The 21,532-nt window shown below is 36.6% G+C and overlaps 2 protein-coding genes across 4 annotated transcripts; both read right to left on the bottom strand.

Moving 5' to 3' along the window:
• Nucleotides 1–31: 31 nt before the first annotated feature.
• LOC131356844 (SLAM family member 8-like) lies at nucleotides 32–17,530 on the bottom strand. Of its 3 annotated transcripts, XM_058396064.1 has the most exons (8): nucleotides 17,409–17,463; nucleotides 4,349–4,416; nucleotides 2,277–2,597; nucleotides 1,584–1,868; nucleotides 1,319–1,423; nucleotides 1,071–1,144; nucleotides 865–939; nucleotides 33–526 (listed from the first exon to the last, which is right to left on the bottom strand). In XM_058396064.1, exons 2-8 carry the CDS (start codon nucleotides 4,410–4,412, stop codon nucleotides 437–439), a joined length of 1,014 nt encoding a protein of 337 aa, XP_058252047.1. In that variant the 5' UTR covers nucleotides 4,413–4,416; nucleotides 17,409–17,463; the 3' UTR covers nucleotides 33–436. The 3 variants fall into 3 exon arrangements, with proteins under 3 accessions (XP_058252048.1, XP_058252047.1, XP_058252046.1); XM_058396065.1 differs by lacking the exon at nucleotides 4,349–4,416 and having other exon boundaries at nucleotides 32–526; nucleotides 17,341–17,530; XM_058396063.1 differs by lacking the exon at nucleotides 17,409–17,463 and having other exon boundaries at nucleotides 4,349–5,239.
• LOC131356845 (uncharacterized) lies at nucleotides 7,431–15,199 on the bottom strand. The gene is made up of 5 exons (XM_058396066.1): nucleotides 15,174–15,199; nucleotides 14,423–14,737; nucleotides 9,563–9,817; nucleotides 9,330–9,431; nucleotides 7,431–8,749 (listed from the first exon to the last, which is right to left on the bottom strand). Exons 1-5 carry the CDS (start codon nucleotides 15,175–15,177, stop codon nucleotides 8,706–8,708), a joined length of 720 nt encoding a protein of 239 aa, XP_058252049.1. The 5' UTR covers nucleotides 15,178–15,199; the 3' UTR covers nucleotides 7,431–8,705.
• Nucleotides 17,531–21,532: the final 4,002 nt, after the last annotated feature.

Below are 21,532 nucleotides of genomic sequence, written 5' to 3'. Positions count from 1 at the left end.
GAGTCAGGAACAAGAGACTGGTGTTGAACAGACATTTACTGTGTGTTTAATTTAACATGAATTCAATAAAGACATCTATCGAATCAAATCATTAATATAGAAAATTTATACATTCATACATTATACAGTACGATTATAGCCAATCTGTATGATCTGAAATGATCGTATTAGATTATGAAGAGAAAATATGTGATGATTGTCCACTCACACTTCACCCCAGACAGCTTTTATAACAGAATTATAATTATTATAATATTATTATAAAATCCATATAAACAAATCTGTAATAAAAAAAACAGTATGCAGTAAAGTCAGATATGCTGTAGAGATGCTGTATATACAACAGTTAAAACTACATGATGATGTACAAAAAAACAAAGAAAAATTGTGGACAGACAATATTTAACAAAGACAGTAAAGCATTTAACTTCACAGGCTAGAGAACTTGCTGATACGGTGAGGAAGAGGTAGCACTGGCCTTTGTATGTTGTGGAAGTGTCACTTTAGCATAAATAGTCTGTGCAGTCTAATATAGAGACAACAACACAAAGACATTTCAGAACACTGATTTCCAGAATAAGACAATAACATTAAATCATAAGGTAATATTTTTTGAATCATCAAAAAAGCTCCATATTTACTAAACAATATAACAAGTGATACATTTCAAGAATTAATAAGCTATTAAAAGTTTAGTCATGCTATGAGGTTTGTAAACATTAAAAACTGGTTAAACACACACACACACCAGAATTTGTCGGTGTGCATGTGAATTAATTAGCAAGTAATTCATTAACGTGTGTACATAGTAATTCAAGGTGATTAGCTTTAAGGTGTTAAATGTGACTCTTTAGCAACACCTACCTTTTCCATATCATTTCTGACGTCATCCACTGTTTCATATAGCGTCATTCCATTTGCAACACTGTCAGATCGCTTCTGTAATGCAGATGAAAATCAAAAACAAAGTAAGGCAATTTGGAATAAACTAAAAAAAAGAAAAATCTTCATTTTACATAGATTTTATATAATACAAAGAAGATTCAACAACTAGAATGATTAGAACATACATCCTTCTTTGTAAAAGCCCCAAGAGTAACCTCTGCATACAATGTATTTCCATCAGCAGGAGCAGCACTGCCATCTGTAGACATGATTAGAAAAAAATCTATTTTAATATAAATACATAATTAATGCTTATGTATGATGAACAGTTAGCTACAAATTAACTAATGAATAAAGTAAAAAAAAAAAAAAAAGCAAGCAAGCAAACAAAACAATTTAACATTATATGTATTAGAGTGTACGAACTTAATACCTTTCTGAGATTTCTTCCAGCAGATCAGTGAAACGGTCACAGCAATAAGCAGAATAAATGCAACTCCTCCTGCTACTGCAATCCACACATATATCAATGTGACATCTGCAAACAGGCAAAAATTAGCAGGGCATTAATCAAATGATCTTGATTTGTCCAGTAGACTATTGAGCCTGAAAAATGTGTCAAAGCGCACACAGCAAAGCACATGTAAAAAAAAGTAAAAATTGTTAGAGATGAGTAGAAGCTAATAATGTAAGTGTACCTGTTTCATCTGTTTCGTCTGTTTCAGGCTGTTCAGTGCTACAGCTCAGTGTCTCTGTAGCAGAACTGGAGCTGACGTAGTTAGCTGCAGTGCAATTCAGTGTAACAGCTCCTTCTGCTGGTGAGAGACTGAACTGCAGCTGAGCTCCATTCTCATTCTTATAGCCGCTCCACCGGTACGAGACATTCTCAGCTCCAAGTGCTGCACACTTCACATCAACTTCACAGCTGTTTGTGGGTAACAGCCACCTCTGAGTCTTCTCAATCTGCACAGCCCCTATGGGGTCTGAATGTATAATTAAAAAAAAACAAAACAAAAAAACAGTTAAAAATAGATATATCCATATAACCCTAACCCATATGGTCAAAAGTTTGAGGACACCTGACTATCACACCCCTTTAATGACTTCTATTCAGCTGTCTGCCTGTTTGTCTGTCTATCTATCTATCTATCTATCTATCTATCTATCTATCTATCTATCTATCTATCTATCTATCTATCTATTTATCTATCTATACGCGCTTTCTTTTTTACTACAAACATAGAGTAAAACACTAAGTCCTTTATCACATGTGTGAGCAAACTTCTATCATCTGAAACATCCTGTTTCTCTACCGCGAAAATAAATTTTATTTCTATATTCATTACTGAAGCAGAGTTACACACTGGATTATTCAACAACTGTGTACTCACTTTGAATATAAACTTTAATAGTCTGTGTAGGATACTGTGTTACAGATCCAGCTGCAACAATGGAGAATGTTCCAGAGTCTTCGGTTTGAAGATCTTGTAGCGTTACTCCAATAAGATCACGAACGCCTCTTAATCTTCCACTAAATTGAGTTCCCCGAAATGTGTAATTACGGCTTGGAGTGTAGTCAGCAAACTGTGTGCCATTCAAGTTCCAACGAACAAATAACACTGAATTCTTTGGATATCTCACTGTTAGATCCAGGGAGCTCCCAACTTTGAGCACCTTCTCTGTTTCTGTATCAGCTGAAACAGCACACAGACCTGCAGCAGGGGAAAACAACAATCAGGCTACAATGACAACTTCAATACTTAGGTTTATTTATTTATTTATTTATTTATGAATGATGTACATAGATATATGTATTTTAGTGTATATGAAGCTAATCATCAGATCAACAAGTGTGTTTTTAAATACAATTTATATTCATTTCTAAATGCTAAATCTTATTTACATTGTATACATCTGTTGTTCACAGAATATGCCTAGCTAATTAATTACAACATTTTCACTATATTTTTTGCAGTTTAACAGATTAAAATAGAGGTTTCCTGAAGCTAACCTTATCTTTTTCTGCAGATAGAAAATGATAAAATCAGATGGAATATAAGTAGAACAGCAGTGGTGTCTTGTTAGTTTAGTGACAAATACCAGTTAATTTTATGAGACTAGAAAACCATAATTTTGTATTTTACTGAAAGCATAACGAACAGTGCATTTATTATTTAAGTATTTCAGAATATCTTTTGAGCATGACATTTTTATTAACTGAACTATAAAAAAATATTTTTTAAGGATACCAATATTTGGCAACTTTTGTGTAAAAGCCATTTTAAGGAATAAAAATTGTTGTGTGTATGGTACTCAAGGCCTTTCATGGTCCTTAAAGCAGTAAAAATTAAGGTTTAAGTTCCTTAAAGCCAATAACACTGAAATAATGAAATGGTCAATCCAGAGTCCTGAAAATCTCTGGGGAATCCTTGGCAACAAAGTTATTGCAAAAAACCCACTACAGTTACTGAAGTGTGAAAGAGACTGGGAGAAAAATGGACCAAGATGAACACCAGAACAGTGTGAGAAACATTAGTGACTAGTCCTGCAGACAGAAGTCATTTAAAGCAAAGCCCTCGACACTTCCTATTATTTTTTTAACAGCTGTAAAAACTGTAATCTTCATTCATGCTACAATGGTTAGTGCTCTCTAATTTTGGTCACTGTGTTTTCCACAAAATAAAGGTTTTTGTTGTGCTTTTTAATTGTTTTATAAAACATGCTCATAGTACAGTGTTATGCCTACAGCTAATATTCCTTTAAATTTGAAACAATATTTCAGAAAAAGTGTTTATAAATTGTTCTAATTTTGATCACCACTGTAGTGCCTATAAATTTACAATGACTGTTTCAAAATATTTTATCTTGTATTGTTCAAAATCATATCAACTATAAATAATAATATAAACAAGTACTGATGATGCACAGCCTTGTTTGGTCTCAGAAAATGGAATGAGCCAAAGGTATTTTTAAAGACCTTTTATTTACCTGCTGTGTTCTTAATTCCATTGAACTGTGCTTTCATTTGTAAATCTTTATGCTGTTGTCAATTATTTATTCATTTATTCATTTATTTCATTCATGATCTCAAACCTCCCAGTGACATTATATAAAATAAGCTTATATTACTGCAATTTCTAGAAATATCTATGCTAAGTCTATGCTTAACATTTATGTCCTGTTTACTTTACTGTAAATGATCATAATATTTTAGTTAATTCAGTAGGAACTTCATGGCCATGGTGTTGTGTAAGGGGATCCTCAACAAAACACTACAAAAAAGTTTATCTCGTCATCCAACCTGTTTATCCTGTGCATATCTAGAACATTTTCCAAAAACCATATAAATGTATTCTCCCTGGACCAATGAATATTATGAAAATCAAGTCTCATTTATATGAATCATTAAAAGTTTATGTACTTATATACATTAAAAATATCTAATATTTATCTCTGTACATACCCTGAAGAATCCCAAACATTAGCACTCCAAAGATAGAAACATGATATCCATGAAAGTCCCACATAGCTCGTCCTGCTGCAGCTCGTCTCACACTGCTGACTCGATGCTAATCGAGTCCAAAACACCAAAAACACTTCCTCACTCACTGTGGGTTTGAGATCTCTTAATCTCTAAATGCTTGCTGTGGGTGGCAGTAAAGGCTAAAAAAAAGCACCTACAGTGTTGTATATAATGTCCTTTTCACACGCAGTTTATTGTCTAAACGTGGTTTAGCGGCTTTCTCACTTCTCAAGAGCTCTGTCACGGACATTCACAGCGGTTCTGTTAAAACACACAGCTTAATAACGTGGATAAAGCCAAAGTGCACTGACATAAGGGAACACGTTTACTGTGTTAAATTTATCTTGCAAAATCTTTTTTTACATACATGTCATCATTTTTACTACCTAGACTTGATTGGTGTATTCAAATGAGTTGGGTAAAATTCCAAGCAAGTCTTTTACAAGACTTCTACATCCTCCTTTTCTTCCTGTTTGAATGACAGTAACTCACTTCAGCTCCAGATAATAAGCAAGCAGATGAAGAGAAATGTAGTCAAATTTATACATAAGGAAGTGTCGCTGTTTCGTGTGGGTGAAATGGTCCTGATCTGAAAACAGTCCAGATGTTTTCTGTAATAATGCTGGTGAATGGGAAGTTATGCTCTTGAAACTGACCTGAAGTCAGTGCAGAGGCCACCAGCTATGTGCTGCCTCACTTCCTGTTGAGAGCTGCAGTGGTCTTTGTGCATCAAGTGAATGCTGCACTGGTGACCACAAGGCTTTACACACACTGCTTCAAACACAATAGAAGATATATATGTACAAAGGGCACTTATATATTTTACTGCATGTTTTAACTGATTAAGATCATTTCTATTCCACATGAACACTTTGTAGGATGCAAGTATTGATGTAACTCTTAGTAATTATTCTTAGGAGAATAATTCTTCTATATATAGAAGAATAATAAATTCTTATTATTATTCTGATTGTCATACATAAAAAAGGTGATGGTGGGGGTAATACAGAGACATATATATATATATATATATATATATATATATATATATATAGGTACTTACACATTTAAATGGAATAGAGCAGGCCAATTAAATGCTGTTTCTTATTCACAGGCCTTCTCTAAAGTCTTTTTCCACAAAGGAAAACTGAAATATGTAAATAAAATTTTATAACACATCAAAAATTTGTGTAGTGGTGATATAAGGTTCATTACAGAGGAGTCACATGGTTATTTCTCCATCATCTGGTTTAGGGCTTTCTAGGCCTTTAAAAACAGCTAAAATTCTGTTTCCATATAATTTCAATATTCTATATGGGGTAACAGCAGTTGATTCTGTGCTGTTTGCCTGTTTAGAATGAACAAAAGACTGAAGGAGTAAAAGAGTTAAAAACTGGTCCGCCTATCCTTTGCTGTTGTAACAGAGGTGTTTTGAAACTCAGCATCATGTGATGCAAATAACAACAGACTATTTTTACTATTTTATAAGCTCAGCTTATTTAGCTTCCGCTCTCATCTCTGACTGATGTTGTGCTTCATAATGTAATGCTGTATCTTTATAGCCTGAAGTAAAGGCCACAAAGGAATTGAATAACATACTGAGGACATTAACTCATACTGAGGACATTAACTCATACTGAGGACACTAACCTACTTTATGTAAATTCTAAGCATTAATTGTGACTGTTGCATTACTGGTGCAGCAATTTTCTAAAATTCTGCACCATGATTTTTATGGTTTAAAAATAATGAATTTTAATATTATTGCAGGTGCATATGGTTAATAGATACACATAAAAAAGTGACTAGAGATCAGTAAGATAGACACAGTAGATCCATCCATCCATTTTCTATACCCGATTTATTCCTAATTGGGGTCACGGGGATCTGCTGGAGCCTATCCCAGTGCAAATTGGGTGAAAGGCAGGGGAGACACAGTAGATTACCTTAACAATTTAGCTTCTAAATGGAAATGTTGCACAGACCTTTAACTTCATCTGAATACAAACATTGTACACATACCTGAATCCTAAGACGGTGGAGGTCGTATTTATGAAATATAAAAAATAATCAGTATATAAAATGTACATTAATCCTTAAGTTATGGGTTAGAAGTCACATTCTTACAAAGACACAAATTGCAGTATTCTGACTTACTGACAGAGATAATAATTTTGTTTATCTATTAACTTTCATTTCTCATTTCCGTGGGTGTAATTTGACACTGATGAATCAGCATCCAAAAAATAATATTAGCAAATGCTTCGACTAGTTTCCTGCTTTAACAGAAGGTGTGCTTTGTCTGCATTTATACAGCAACTATGATGTGTGCTAAACTCTAAGTTTTATCTGCTCTGAAAAGTCTGGCCTTCAACTTCCACTTCTTAAATGTTCAAGCCAAAACTGTTGAAAAAGGGTGGATTGGTAGGAAATACAAAAAGGAACTGAAAGCAGTCAGAGTATAGATGGCCTTCTGAGTCAATTCCTGTGGATCTACAAATGTAAAACTGTTTGTTATAGCACGTACATATTAGCATGTAATTAAATGCATTCACCAATAAACCTCAATCAGTTTGTCTTACAGTTTGTCTATATCTTTCATCACATCAAATCAAACAGAATCATGGACTGTTTTTAAATCTTACCTTTGTACTGTACTTAAAAAAAGAAAAAAAAAAAGTGTGAAATATGGCCTCAATTCACACCTAAACCGGATGTGACCTGCAAGCTGGGACATCTACACCAAAGCAGTAAGAAAGAACTGAGTCAATATCTGTGTCTCAGAGAAGGAAAAAAACATTAAAGCTAAAATAAAAATCTGATCACATATAGAAATCTCTGTATTTTGTCTTCCATAATATTCTTCTCCTGAAGTTAAAGAAATTACAAAGAGGACAAATACAAGGTTACGAGAAATACAGTGCAAATACAGTAGTTAAGTTTAATAAAAGATTATTTCTGAGAAAGGAAATCTCTGAAACTTGACTTGAAAGTAAGCCTTATTAATACAAGTACATTACTTATAGACACTCAATATTTTGTGAAAGTTTAAAAAGAATGACACAATTTTGTACATCATTTACAGTGAGAACGGTGTTTTAATAATAGTTCAGCGCCACCTTCTGGTGGAAATTAGATATAACATTTAATTTCTTTATAACTTAAGCTAAATGCAATCTAATGAAGTAATTCTTTATGACAAAAAGAGGAATATTACAGTAGAAGTAACTTAAATGTGTTAGGTAATGTACCATTATGTGTTTATTTCTGCTAAATGTATTGAGTATTTGTCATTTTCATTTATATATTGACTCACTGTCATTACAATCATCTCATGAAATGACTTTCAGTAACAGTATTTCTATTTTGCAAACACAGTCTAAAAAAGAATTACTATTTTATTCAGTGTATTTTTGTAAATGTTTAATGAATCAATATAAGATTTCATATAATACTGTAAAACTCAACAGTCATAGTCCACAAATGCAATAAAATAAGTTTTCTATACATTTAAAGATAATCTGATTTCAATACCCTCTTCGGTTCACAAGTACTTGATCAGATTACACAAACCAGATAACCTGTAGTGAATTACCACACAGCATGATAATGTGTGCAGTAAACATGGAGATTGTGTGCAGTGACAGATAAAAGTGAATGTGAATAATGAGAGGAATCGCAGCTTGCAGTAGAAAAGAACAAAATCCCTGTGTGACCTCCAGATACTTTCAGATAAACTGTAGAGTAAAACAAATAGACTTCATGAATAAAAAGGTGCAAAATACTACAGTGGAAATGTAATCATTTCATCTCAACATACAAAGGAGGAAATAGAAGAATCTGGTAATGATTCCATGGAAATGGAAGAGGAAGCTGGATGGGGGATGTGGTAGCTAAGTGGTTAAGGTGTTGGCCTAACGTGGACTAAGGTGTTGGACTACTGATCAGAAGGTTGTTAGTTCAAATCCCATGTCCACCAAACTGCCACTGTTGGGCCTTTAATCCAAATGCTGTAAATGTAATGAGGAACCTGGGAGCCTGAGGAAATAATAAAACAGAGGTCATCAGTTATATGGGGATGGATTGTTGTGACCCATAATCCGGACTAGAAGCTCCAGCAGTGAGTCCAGAAAAGTTCAAACAAAAGAACAGTAAACCCTGCAGTGCTCCTGAAATCTGAGTGTAAACAAAAGATATTATTATCATTAATAAAAACTTAAATGATCCACTGAAATGAATAAAAACAATTTCAGAAAAATGTAAAGGTTCAAAATGAGAACTGAAAAAACCCAAGAGCTCATTCCTCAGATACTGTTACAGCATGCTGGCTGTCATGATGACCTGTGAATGAAAAACAATGTGAAAGAAAAGTACATAAGAAAGAATAAAACACATGTCTTTGTGCTGTTATATGTAAATAATCTATGATAAAGTTGTAATGAGGCCTGACACATTAAAGAATGAAATGTGTAATGACCACACAATAAGTTAGTCCTGTTATGAGTTACATAGTACTGTAGCTATAAACATCACCAGCCTTTTGATTTCTTTCAGCTGATAATAAGATGAAAATTGCAGCTTGTTATGTTACCAAGAAAACAGAAAATTCCATGTCTTCTGTCCAGAAGACTTTACCATGGTTGTGAACATTTGGACTGTTACAAAGCACTGACATCAAAGATTTCTTACATAAATCTTAAATAAGTCTATGTTTTAGTATTAGTGTATGAAAACCTGTGATTTTAGAAGTACTCAACTCAGAACTGCCCCATGAAACATGCCCATATTGGGCCTTAAATTATTTAACACCTCCTGACTCATTGAACTCTAGAACAACTTTGTTTTATACAAGTATAATAATGAACAGGAATTCATTTCATGTTTTATTTCTTGATTATTTATCATTCTATGAAGTTCTTACCCCGAGCTTTGTAATATTTTACACCAAGAATGATGGTCACCAGCAGATATGGAGAGGCTGCCACTAGACTGCTGACCAGTTTAAGTACTGACAGTGGAGCTTCTATATGGAATAGGGATCACACACACACACACACACACACACACACTGAGCAAACAGACATTTCTGTAAAACTTGCCTGGTTAAAGTTTATTTTGAGACTAAGTGTAAGAAAAGGAAAAGTGTAATTGTACCTGTTTGGGTTTCGGTACAGCTCAGTGTCTTTGTAGCAGAACTGGAGCTGACATTGTTAGCTGCAGTACAGTTCAGTGTAACAGCTCCTTCTGCTGGTGAAAGACTGAACTGCAGATGAGCTCCACTTGCAGTCTTATATCCACTCCACAGATAGGAAACACTCTCAGCTCCGAGCGCTGCACACTTCACATGAATATCACAGCTATTTGTGGACATCAACCAAGTCTTCTCAATCTGCACAGCTGTTATGGAACCTATGTATACATATATACATATGTACATACAAACATATGTACACACAAAAAATGCATATAAAGAAATATGTACAGTATCTCACAAAAGCCATTAATGTCTAAACCGTTGGCAACAAAAGTGAGTACACCCCTAAGTGGAAATGTGCTCAGACCATACGCTGCACACTGCATCAAATTGGTCTGCATGGCTGTCGTCCCAGAAGGAAGCCTCTACTAAAGATGATGCACAAGAAAGCCTGCATACAGTTTGCTGAAGACAAGAACATTACCGGAACCATGTCCTGTGGTCCGATGAGATCAAGATAAACTTATTTGGTTCAGATGGTGTGAAGCGTGTGTGGCGGTAACCAGGTGAGGAGTACAAAGACAAGTGTGTCTTGCCTACAGTCAAGCATGGTGGTGGGAGTGTCATGGTCTGGGCCTGCATGAGTACTGCTGGCACTGGGGAGCTACAGTTCATTGAGGGAACCACAGAGGTGGACAGTAAAGAAGTACATTTACTTGAGTACTGTACTTAAGTACACTATTTGAGTATCTGTACTTTACTTGGGTATTATTTTTTCTGGATACTTTTTACTTTAACTTCACTACATTTGAAAGACAAATACTCTACTTTTTACTCCACTACATTTCTGTCAAGGAAAGTAGTTACATTAATCATAGGATGATTTTTTTCACTCTTGTAGTGTCACGTGTTGTAAAGTTCTGTGGTTTTCCATAATTTTTTTAACTCAATTGCTCAACTGATCAATTGCTGACAAAATGGATGAAGATATGCTTTGTACACTATATTGCCAAAAGTATTCGCTCACCCATCCAAATAATCAGAATCAGGTGTTCCAATCACTTCCATGGCCACAGGTGTATAAAACCAATCACCTAGGCATGCAGACTGTTTTTACAAACATTTGTGAAAGAATGGGTCGCTCTCAGGAGCTCAGTGAATTCCAGCGTGGAACTGTGATAGGATGCCACCTGTGCAACAAATCCAGTCGTGAAATTTCCTCGCTCCTAAATATTCCACAGTCAACTGTCAGCTGTATTATAAGAACGTGGAAGTGTTTGGGAACGACAGCAACTCAGCCACGAAGTGGTAGGTCTGATGGAGCGGGGTCAGCGGATGCTGAGGCGCATATTGCGAAGAGGTCGCCAACTTTCTGCAGAGCTCCAAACTTCATGTGGCCTTCAGATTAGCTCAAGAACAGTGCGCAGAGAGCTTCATGGAATGGGTTTCCATGGCCGAGCAGCTGCATCCAAGCCATACATCACTAAGTGCAATGCAAAGCGTCGGATGCAGTGGTGTAAAGCACGCCACCACTGGACTCTAGAGCAGTGGAGACGCGTTCTCTGGAGTGACAAATCTGCTCCATCTGCTCAATCTTCTCCATCTGGCAATCTGATGGACGAGTCTGGGTTTGGCGGTTGCCAGGAGAATGGTACTTGTCTGACTGCATTGTGCCAAGTGTAAAGTTTGGTGGAGGGGCGATTATGGTGTGGGGTTGTTTTTCAGGAGCTGGGCTTGGCCCCTTAGTTCCAGTGAAAGGAACTCTGAATGCTTCAGCATACCAAGACATTTTGGACAATTCCATGCTCCCAACTTTGTGGGAACAGTTTGGAGCTGGCCCCTTCCTCTTCCAACATGACTGTGCACCAGTGCACAAAGCAAGGTCCATAAAGACATGGATGACAGAGTCTGGTGTGGATGAACTTGACTGGCCTGCACAGAGTCCTGACCTCAACCCGATAGAACACCTTTGGGATGAATTAGAGCGGAGACTGAGAGCCAGGCCTATTCGTCCAACATCAGTGTGTGACCTCACAAATGCGCTTCTGGAAGAATGGTCAAAAATTCCCATAAACACACTCCTAAACCTTGTGGACAGCCTTCCCAGAAGAGTTGAAGCTGTTATAGCTGCAAAGCGTGGACCGACGTCATATTGAACCCTATGGATTAGGAATGGGATGTCACTTAAGTTCATATGCGAGTCAAGGCAGGTGAGCGAATACTTTTGGCAATATAGTGTATATCATACACTGCCAACGCATTGGTAATGATGTTATTTAACACACAAAAACGTATGCTGTGTCCAAATTCTCAAACTATGTGTCCTAAAAAGTATTCAAAAATAGAATTAGTATGCCCCAAATCGCAGTATACTGAAAAGAGTATTCCAAAAATTCCCGGATGGTCTACTACTTTTTAAAGTAGTTTTAAAGCAGATTAGATTTTTTTTTCCTGACCAGTCTTCGTTTACAGACCATTTGATTGATATGTGCATGAGTGGATACACATAGATGTGTACAGGTACATCTCAAAATTTAGAATATAATGAAAAAGGTCAATATTTTTTGTCACTCAGAAAGTTAAACCCATATATTATATAGATTCATTACACATAGAGTCAAATATTTCAAGCCTTTATTTCTTGAGATTGTAATGATTATGGCTTACAGATAAGGAAAACCCAAAATTCTGTGTCTCAGAGAATTAGAATATTGTGAAAAAGTTCAATATTGGAAAGTCATGGTGTCGCATCCTAATTAGCTAATTACCTCAAAACACCTGCAAAGGTTTCCTGAGCTTTTAAATGGTCTCTCAGTCTGGGTCAGTAGGCTACACAATCATGGGGAAGACTGCTGACTTGACAGTTGTCCAGAAGACAGTCAATGACACTCTCCACAAGGAGGGTAAGCCACAAAAGGTCATTGCTAAAGAAGCTGGTTGTTCACAGAGTGCTGTATCCAAGCATATTCATAGAAAGTTGAGTGGAAGGAAAAAGTGTGGTAGGAGAAGGTGCACCAGCAAAAGAGATAACCGCAGTCTTGTGAGGATTGTCAGGCAAAATCCATTCAAGAATTTGGGGGAGCTTCAGACAAATCCTAGACATGGCCTACAAATGTCGCATTCCTCATGTCAAGCCACTCCTGAACCAGAGACAACATCAGAAGCATCTTACCTGGGCTGTGGAAAAAAAAAACTGGACTGTTGCTCAGTGGTTCAAAGTCCTCTTTTCAGATGAAAGTAAGTTTTGCATTTCATTTGGAAATCAAGGTCCCAGAGTCTGGAGTAAGAGTGGAGAGGCACAGAATCCATGTTGCTTGAAGTCCAGTGTGAAGTGTCCACAGTGAGTGATGATTTGGGCTGCCATGTCATCTGCTGGTGTTGGTCCACTGTGTTTTCTGAAGACCACATTCAACGCAGCCATCTACCAGGAAATCTTAGAGCACTTCATGCTTCCTTCTGCTGACAAGCTTTATGGAGATGCTGAGTTCATTTTCCAGCAGGACTTGGCACCTGCCCACACTGCTAAAGGTACCATAAGTTGGTTCAATGACCATGGTGTTACTGTGCTTGATTGGCAAGCAAACTCGCCTGACCTGAACCCCATAGAGAATCTATGGGGTATTGTCAAGAGGAAGATGAGAGACACCAGACCCAACAATGCAGATGACCTGAAGGCCGCTATCAAAGCAACCTGGGATTCCATTACACCTGAGCAGTGCCACAGGCTGATTGCCTCCATGCCAAGCCGCATTGATGCAGTAATTCATGCAAAAGGAGGCCCAACCAAGTATTGAGTGCATAGAAACGAACATACTTTTCAGAAGTCTGACATTTCTCTTTGAAATATCCTTTTTTATTGATCTTAAAACTAAAAAATAAAACAATGTGTTGACATTTACTTTTGATACTTAAGTACTTTGAAAAACAAGTACTTCTGTACTTTTACTTAAGTAAAAATCTGTCTTTACAACTTTTACTTGTAATGGAGTAATGTTTGACCAGTAGTACTTGTACTTTACCTCAAGTAAGGAAATTGTGTACTTCGTCCACCTCTGGGGAACCATGAATGCCAACATGTACTGTGACATACTGAAGCAGAGCCTGATCCCCTCCCTTCGGAGACTGGGCCACAGGGCAGTATTCCAACATGATAATGACCCCAAACAAATCTCCAAGACAACCACTGCCTTGCTAAAGAAGCTGAGGGTAAAGGTGATGGACTGCCCAAGCATGTCTCCAGTCCTAAACCCTATTGAGCATCTGTGGGGCATCCTCAAACAGAAGGTGGGGGAGCGCAAGGTCTCTAACATCCACCAGCTCTGTGATGTCATCATGGAGGAGTAGAACAGGACTCCAGTGGCAACCTATGAAGCTCTGGTGAAGGCAGTGCTGGAAAATAATGGTGGCCACACAAAATATTGACACTTTGGGGACAATTTGGACATTTCCACTTAGGGGTGTACTCACTTTTGTTGCCAACGGTTTAGACATTAACGGCTGTGTGTTGAGTTATTTTGAGGGGACAGCAAATTTACACTGTTATACAGGCTGTACACTCACTACTTTACATTGTAGCAGAGTGGCATTTCTTCAGTGTTGTCACATGAAAAGATATAATAAGATATTTACAAAAATGTGAGGGGTGTACTCACTTTTGTCAGATTCTGTAACTATAACAACACACAGAGAAATCATTGACAATTTTTCTAGTTTAAACTCAAGTACAAACAATCAGCTCAAATGAAGGGACAACTAGTTAAAAACTTTCACAATCATTTTGTTTGTAATGAACTATTATAGATTTAAATAATCATATTTACTTTGAACAAGAACTTTAAATATGTGTGTTTGATGCCTTGGAATAATGCTAACTGCAGCCACTAAGAATGTGCCAGAATCTAAGGGTTGAAGATCTTCTATTGTTACTCCAATTCTGTTATATTCTTTCTTTAATCTTCCATTGAACTGTGATTCCAGAAATGTGTATTCTTTGTCTGTACTGCATTCAGCAAAAATGCTCTTATTGAAGCTCCACTGAACCGATAACACTGATTCTACTGGATATTGGAATGGAAGATCCAGAGAGCTCCCAGCTTTAAGCACCATCACTGTGTCTGCCAAAACACCACACATACCTGCAAGAGAGGAAAATATAATAAATAGAAGTATATGTCAGAAACCTTTATGTCTGCCAGTGTTAGGATTGTTTGCTAGGCATAGCAATATTGTTATCAGTCTGTAACTGTGCCAATCAATAAAACTCAGCTGGATCAGAATTTTTTCATTTTGTTCATTTTCTGTCATTTGTTTCAGTGTCATCTATAATAAATATAGTTAATTGGTGTTAAATATACAACTCACAGAGCACGAATAGAACAATAAAGTGGACCATCATGGAGGTCCTGAGGATTGGCTTGAAACCATTAAGTTCATACCAGTGGCTCAACCATATAGAGGTGTGTTTACCAGATAATCCTCTAACAAAATATACAGACAATGTAGATTCTCACAGAATAAAGTTCCTCATCCTCATTCACATCAAAACATTCACACAAAGACATAAATACTCACTCATGTGTCACTATAGGCAATTCCCTAGTTTGTTTATGTTATTAGCTTCTACTCTGATGTGACAGATGTTGCTTTTTTTGTTACACTAGATGTATCATATAGTTTGAGGTTTACTGAACTTAACCATATCTCATTTTTTAATCTACAGAAACATAAGATCAGACACTTACATGAGAAGTAATCTGAACAGCAGTGGTGTCCTGTTAGTGTAGTGACAAATAGCAAATTGGCAACATTTAATATACAACACTAGCAAACTCGTTGTGCCTATATAGCATAAATTGATCAGACATAACATTAAAAGCACTGACAGGTGAAGTGAATAATATTGATTAATTCATTACAATGGCATTTAGGGGTGGGATATATTAGGGAGCAAGTAAACAGTCAATTCTCAGAGTTGATCTGTTGGATGCAGGAAAAATGGGCAAGTATAAGGATCTGAGCAATTTCAACTGATTGTGATGGCTAGATGCCTGGATCAGAGCATCTCTAAATCAGCAGGTCTTGTGAGATTATCCCAAAATGCAATGGTTAGTACCTATCAAAAGTGCTCCAAGGAAAGACAATCGGGACAGGATCATGGGCACCCAAGGCTCATTGATGCATGTGGAGAGCAAAGGTTAGCTCATCTAATGTAATCTAACAGAAGAGCTTCTATTACCCAAATTGCTAAAAAGGTTAATGCTGGCTCTGAGAGAAAGGAGTCAGAACACACAGTGCATCACAGCTTGTTGTGTATGTAGCATAGTTACAGACTGTTCAGACTGCCCAAGCTAAAATGCAAAAGTGACCTGGACCATTAATAGTAGACAATAATAGACAATACCACACTTGTGCCTATATAGCATACATTAATCTGATATATCATTAAAAGCACTCACAAGTGAAGTGAATAGCACTGATTAGCTCATTACAATGTAGAACTCATTACAAATGATTCCTCTGTAATTAACCTTATATAACTACCACACAAATTTTTAGTGTGTTATGAAATGTATTTATATTAATTCTTCCAGTTTTCTAGGTGGACATAGACCTTGGAGAAGGCCTATGAATAAGAAACAGCATTTAAGTAGACTCTGAGATTTGAACTTTGAACCATCTCATCAGTAGTCAAGTGCCTCGACAACTAAGCTACCACATCACAATTCCCTCTGAAATCCCCATTGTGTCTGAAGCAGTGTCTTTGATGCCTTGTGGTTACCAGTGAAGCATTTACTTGATGCACAAAGACCACTGCAGCTCTCAACAGGAAGTGAGGCAGCATATCACCAGTGGCCTCTGCACTGACTTCAGACCAGTTTCAAGAGCGTAACTTCCCATTCACCAGTATTATTAGAGAAAACAACAGGACTGTTTTCGGATCACAACCATAGTAAAAGTGATGACATGTACATAAAAGATAACTTGCAAGAGAAATTTATTCAAACAGCTCACTTATGTCAGTGCACTTTGGCTTTATTCACTTTATTAAGCTGTGCATGCAGAACCACTGTGCATATCCGTGACAGAGCTCTTGAGAAGTGAGAAAGCCTCTAAAATATACGATTGCAGAGAAGTACAAAACAAAATAACAAATAAAATAACTAATCCGAAAACAAATACAAAAATAAAGTATAAAAATTCAAAAACAAAATACAGGATCAAAAAACACAACAAGAATTCTGACAAACTGGAAAAAGTTGGTATAGCTTGCGAGTGGAATTATTATCGCTGATTGGAAGAGACATCTGTCACTCAAGACAAAGAAGTAGGAAATTGAGTAAATTAACTTTATTTCTTGTACATGTGTGGAGTCCTGCGTTCACTTTAAACCTTTTTTTTCTGATAGTGCAACTTTAAATCAAAGGATTTTTATTTATTTGTTATGTTTTACACTTCTTGACCACCATAGTTTTGCTTCCCTGTTACACTCAATCTTGACTCAGACTTCATTGGCTATGGTGTTGTGTCAGGTGATCATTAACAAAACACTACAAAAAAGTTTATCTAGTCATTCAACCTGTATATCTTGTGTACACTTAGAACATTTTCCAAAAACCATGTAAAATTATTTGCCCCGGACCTACGAATTTTATGAATAACAAGTCTTATGTATGTAAATCATTAAACGTTTATGTCCCTACATGTATTTAAAAAGTCTGATATTTATCTCTGTACATACCCTGAAGAATCCCAAACATTAGTGCTCCAAAGACAGAAACACGATATCCATGAAAGTTCCACATAGCTGTTAGTGAAAGTCCTGCTGCAGCTCGACTCACACTGTTGACTCGACGCTAATTGAAGTCCAAGACACCAAAAACACTTCCTCACTCACTGTGGGTTTGAGATCTCTTAAGCTCTAAATGCTTGCTGCAGCATATTGTGTGAAATTGGTTTAGCAGCTTTCTCACTTTTCAAGAGCTCTGTCAATGTCACTCACAGCAGTTCTGCTAAAACACACACCGTTTAATAACATGGATAATGCCATTGAAATAAGGAAACATGTTATCTGTTATGTACATGTCATCACTTTTACTACCTAGGTTTGACTATTCTGAGTTTCCAGCAAGTCTTTTACAAGACTTCCACATCCTCCTTTTCTTCCTGTTCGAATGCCAGTAAATTACTTCAGCTCCAGATAATAAACAAGCAGATGAAGAGAAATGTTGTCATATTTATACACGAGAAAGTGCGGGCTGAAATAGTCGTGATATGAAAACACTCCTAAAGTTTTCTCTAATAATGTTGGTGAATGGGAAGTTATGCTCTTGAAACTGACCTGAAGTCTGTTGAGACTGGTGAGAGCTGCAGTGGTCTTTGTGCATCGAATGAATGCTGCACTGGTGACCACAAGGCTTCACACACTCTGCTTCAAACACAGTAGAAGATACACTATATTGCCAAAAGTGTTCGCTCACCTGCCTTGACTCGCATATGAACTTAAGTGACATCCCATTCCTAATCCATAGGGTTCAATATGACGTCGGTCCATCCTTTGCAGCTATAACAGCTTCAACTCTTCTGGGAAGGCTGTCCACAAGGTTTAGGAGTGTGTTTATGGGAATTTTTGACCATTCTTCCAGAAGCGCATTTGTGAGGTCACACACTGATGTTGGATGAGAAGGCCTGGCTCTCAGTCTCCGCTCTAATTCATCCCAAAGGAGTTCTATTGGGTTGAGGTCAGGACTCTGTGCAGGCCAGTCAAGTTCATCCACACCAGACTCTGTCATCCATGTCTTTATGGACCTTGCTTTGTGCCCTGGTGCACAGTCATGTTGGAAGAGGAAGGGGCCAGCTCCAAACTGTTCCCACAAAGTTGGGAGCATGGAATTGTCCAAAATGTCTTGGTATGCTGAAGCATTCAGAGTTCCTTTCACTGGAACTAAGGGGCCAAGCCCAGCTCCTGAAAAACAACCCCACACCATAATCCCCCCTCCACCAAACTTTACACTTGGCACAATGCAGTCAGACAAGTACCGTTCTCCTGGCAACCGCCAAACCCATCAATCCCAATCAGATTGCCAGATGGAGAAGCGCGATTCGTCACTCCAGAGAACGCGTCTCCACTGCTCTAGAGTCCAGTGGCGGCGTGCTTTACACCACTGCATCCGACGCTTTGCATTGCACTTGGTGATGTATGGCTTGGATGCAGCTGCTCGGCCATGGAAACCCATTCCATGAAGCTCTCTGCGCACTGTTCTTGATCTAATCTGAAGGCCACATGAAGTTTGGAGCTCTGTAGCGATTGACTCTGCAGAAAGTTGGCGACCTCTTCGCACTATGTGCCTCAGCATCCGCTGACTTGATTTTATACACCTGTGGCCATGGAAGTGATTGGAACACCTGATTCTGATTATTTGGATGGGTGAGCGAATACTTTTGGCAATATAGTGTATATATACACAAAGGTCATTTATATGTTTTACTGCATGTTTTAACTGATTAGGATCATTTTTATTCCACATGAACACTTTGTAGGATGCAAGTATTGATGTAATGGCATGTTCATTGTAACTCTTAGTAATTATTCTTAGGAAATATTTTGTCATGCATAAAAAAGTGGTGGTGGTGGTAGTGGTAAGTACTAACACATTTAAATGAAATAGAGAAGGCAGTGGCAGACCGTCAGGGCCAGCAAGGCCTTCTCTGCTGGCCTAAACAGCAATGATCTGAATCACTGACTTGCATTTTAATATATTTAATAAAATCCTTTTGATTCTTCAAAATAGTTGGTAAGCTTTTTCAAGAACCATTTATGCTTTTGGGTTTTCTTTTGCACAAAACAAACAGTTTGCCTTCATTCCAGATCCCTGGGGGTGGACTGTGGGTTATTATTATTATTATTATTATTTTTTTTTTTTTTTTTGCTGCAGTGAAAGAAAACTTGTGAGACTGAATTGTGTTCATTTGTTTTTTTGCTATATGTAATGTAATTTTATTCATGTTCGCTATAAGAGACTGTGACACAATGCACTGTTATACAGTGTTTCTATATTGGCTGCATCTCATTTCAGATGCTGCGTCCTCTGGAGACTGCAGTTTGCTGCATAAGGCATCAAGAACGTCTTTTTTGAGAAAAGTAACCGTAATAAAATTAACTATTCTTGTGAGGTGTGAAATACTGTAGACCAATTTCTTTTTTACTTTGTTATTTAATGGATGATTAGTATCTATTGCCGTGGCACCACAATGATGCTATAGAGGTGGATTAATTCAGGAAGGACACCAGTGAAGGCCTAGATGTGAAATGCACGGTCCGCTACTGAGAGAAGGCCTGTGTTTCTTATTCACAGGCCTTCTCCAAAGTCTTTTTACACAAAGAAAAACTGAAATATGAATGTAAATAAACTTCATAACACATAAAAAATTTGTGTAGTAGTGATAAGGTTCATTACAGAGGAGTCACATGGTTATTTCTCCATTGTCTGGTTTAGGGCTTTCTAGGCCCATAAAAACAGCTAAAAATTCTGTTTCCAAATATTTCATGTGAGGGAACAGCAGTTTATTCTGTGCTGTGTGCCTATTTAAAGGCCACAAATGATGTAGAATTAACATACTGAGGACATTAACTCATACTGAGGACACTAACCTTTGTGTAAATCCTAAGCATTAATTATGACTGTTGCACTGTAGAAATTTTCCCAAATTATGCACCACAACTTTTATGGTTTAAAAATAAATACATTTTAATATTTTTGCAGATGAAGCAGGCCTCATGGGGAAGAAGATGAAACCATCTGGTTAATTCATACACATTAAACATCTGACTAGGATCTGTAAAGTAGACAAAATAGATAGCTTTAGCAATTTAGTTTCTAAATATAAATCTGGCATACCTCTTTTACTTTATCCAAATGTACACATTGTGCATATACCTGAATCATAAGAATCATAAGACAGTGGAGGGTTCATTTATGAAATATAAAAACTCAACAGTATATAAATGTACATTCATCCTATGAGTTGTGTTAGGAGCACAAATTGCAGTATTTTGACAGATAATAATTTTGTTTATTTATAAACTTTCATTTCTCATTCCCATGGGCATAATTTGACACTGATGAGTCAGCACCCAAAAATAATATTAGCAACTGCTTCAACTAGTTTTCTAGTTGAAGAAAAAATGTATGAAATATGGCTTCAATTCACACCTAAACCGGATGCGACCTGCAAGCTAGGAAATCTACACCAAAGCAGTAAGAAAGAACTGAGTCAATATCTGTGTCTCATAGAAGACAAAAACACATTAAATCTTAAAAAAAAAATCTGATCACGTATAGAAATCTCTGTCTTTTTTCTTCCATAATATTCTTCTCCTGAATTTAAAGAAATTAGAGAAAGGACAAATACAGTGTTACCAGAAATACAGTGCAAAATACAGTAGTTAAGTTTAATAAAAGATTATTTCTGAGAAAGGAAATCTCTGAAGCTGAAACTAAGCCTTATTAATACAAGTACATTACTTATAGACAATCAATATTTTGTAAAAAGCCTCAAAAGAATGAAACAATTTTGTACATCATTTGCACATTTAATTTAATTTCTTTATAACTAAAGCTAAATGCAATCTAATAAAGTAATTCTTTATGACAAAAAAAAGGAAAATTACAGTAGAAATAACTTAATTGTGTTAGGCAATGTAGCATTATGTTGGACTCACTGTCATTACAATCATCTCATGAAATGACTGATAGTAACAGTATTTCTATTTTGCAAACACAGTCTACAAAAGAAATACTATTTTATTCAGTGTATTTTTATAAATGTTTATGAATCAATATAAGATTTCATATAATACTGTAAAACTCACCAGTCATAGTCCACAAATGCAATAAAATAAGTTTTCTATACAATTATAGAATATTATGATA

Source organism: Hemibagrus wyckioides, linkage group LG07 (assembly GCF_019097595.1).
Source record: "Hemibagrus wyckioides isolate EC202008001 linkage group LG07, SWU_Hwy_1.0, whole genome shotgun sequence".
Classification (NCBI taxonomy): domain Eukaryota; kingdom Metazoa; phylum Chordata; class Actinopteri; order Siluriformes; family Bagridae; genus Hemibagrus; species Hemibagrus wyckioides.
This window is presented reverse-complemented; position numbering and strand designations above follow the sequence as displayed.

What these genes read in the sequence shown, in the direction of transcription:
- LOC131356845 (XM_058396066.1), bottom strand. An exon ending in ATTTAAAGTTCTTGTTCAAA is followed by an intron (nt 9,818 to 14,422) that starts GTAAATATGATT and finishes ATGTATACATAG; the next exon opens with GTTCCATAACAGCTGTGCAG. An exon ending in CTGTACCGAAACCCAAACAG is followed by an intron (nt 9,432 to 9,562) that starts GTACAATTACAC and finishes TATTCCATATAG; the next exon opens with AAGCTCCACTGTCAGTACTT.
- LOC131356844 (XM_058396065.1), bottom strand. Translation starts at nt 17,404, where the DNA reads ATGTGGAACTTTCATGGATATCGTGTTTCTGTCTTTGGAGCACTAATG. An exon ending in AGACGAAACAGATGAAACAG is followed by an intron (nt 1,424 to 1,583) that starts GTACACTTACAT and finishes GCCTGTTTGCAG; the next exon opens with ATGTCACATTGATATATGTG. An exon ending in CTGGAAGAAATCTCAGAAAG is followed by an intron (nt 1,145 to 1,318) that starts GTATTAAGTTCG and finishes TCATGTCTACAG; the next exon opens with ATGGCAGTGCTGCTCCTGCT.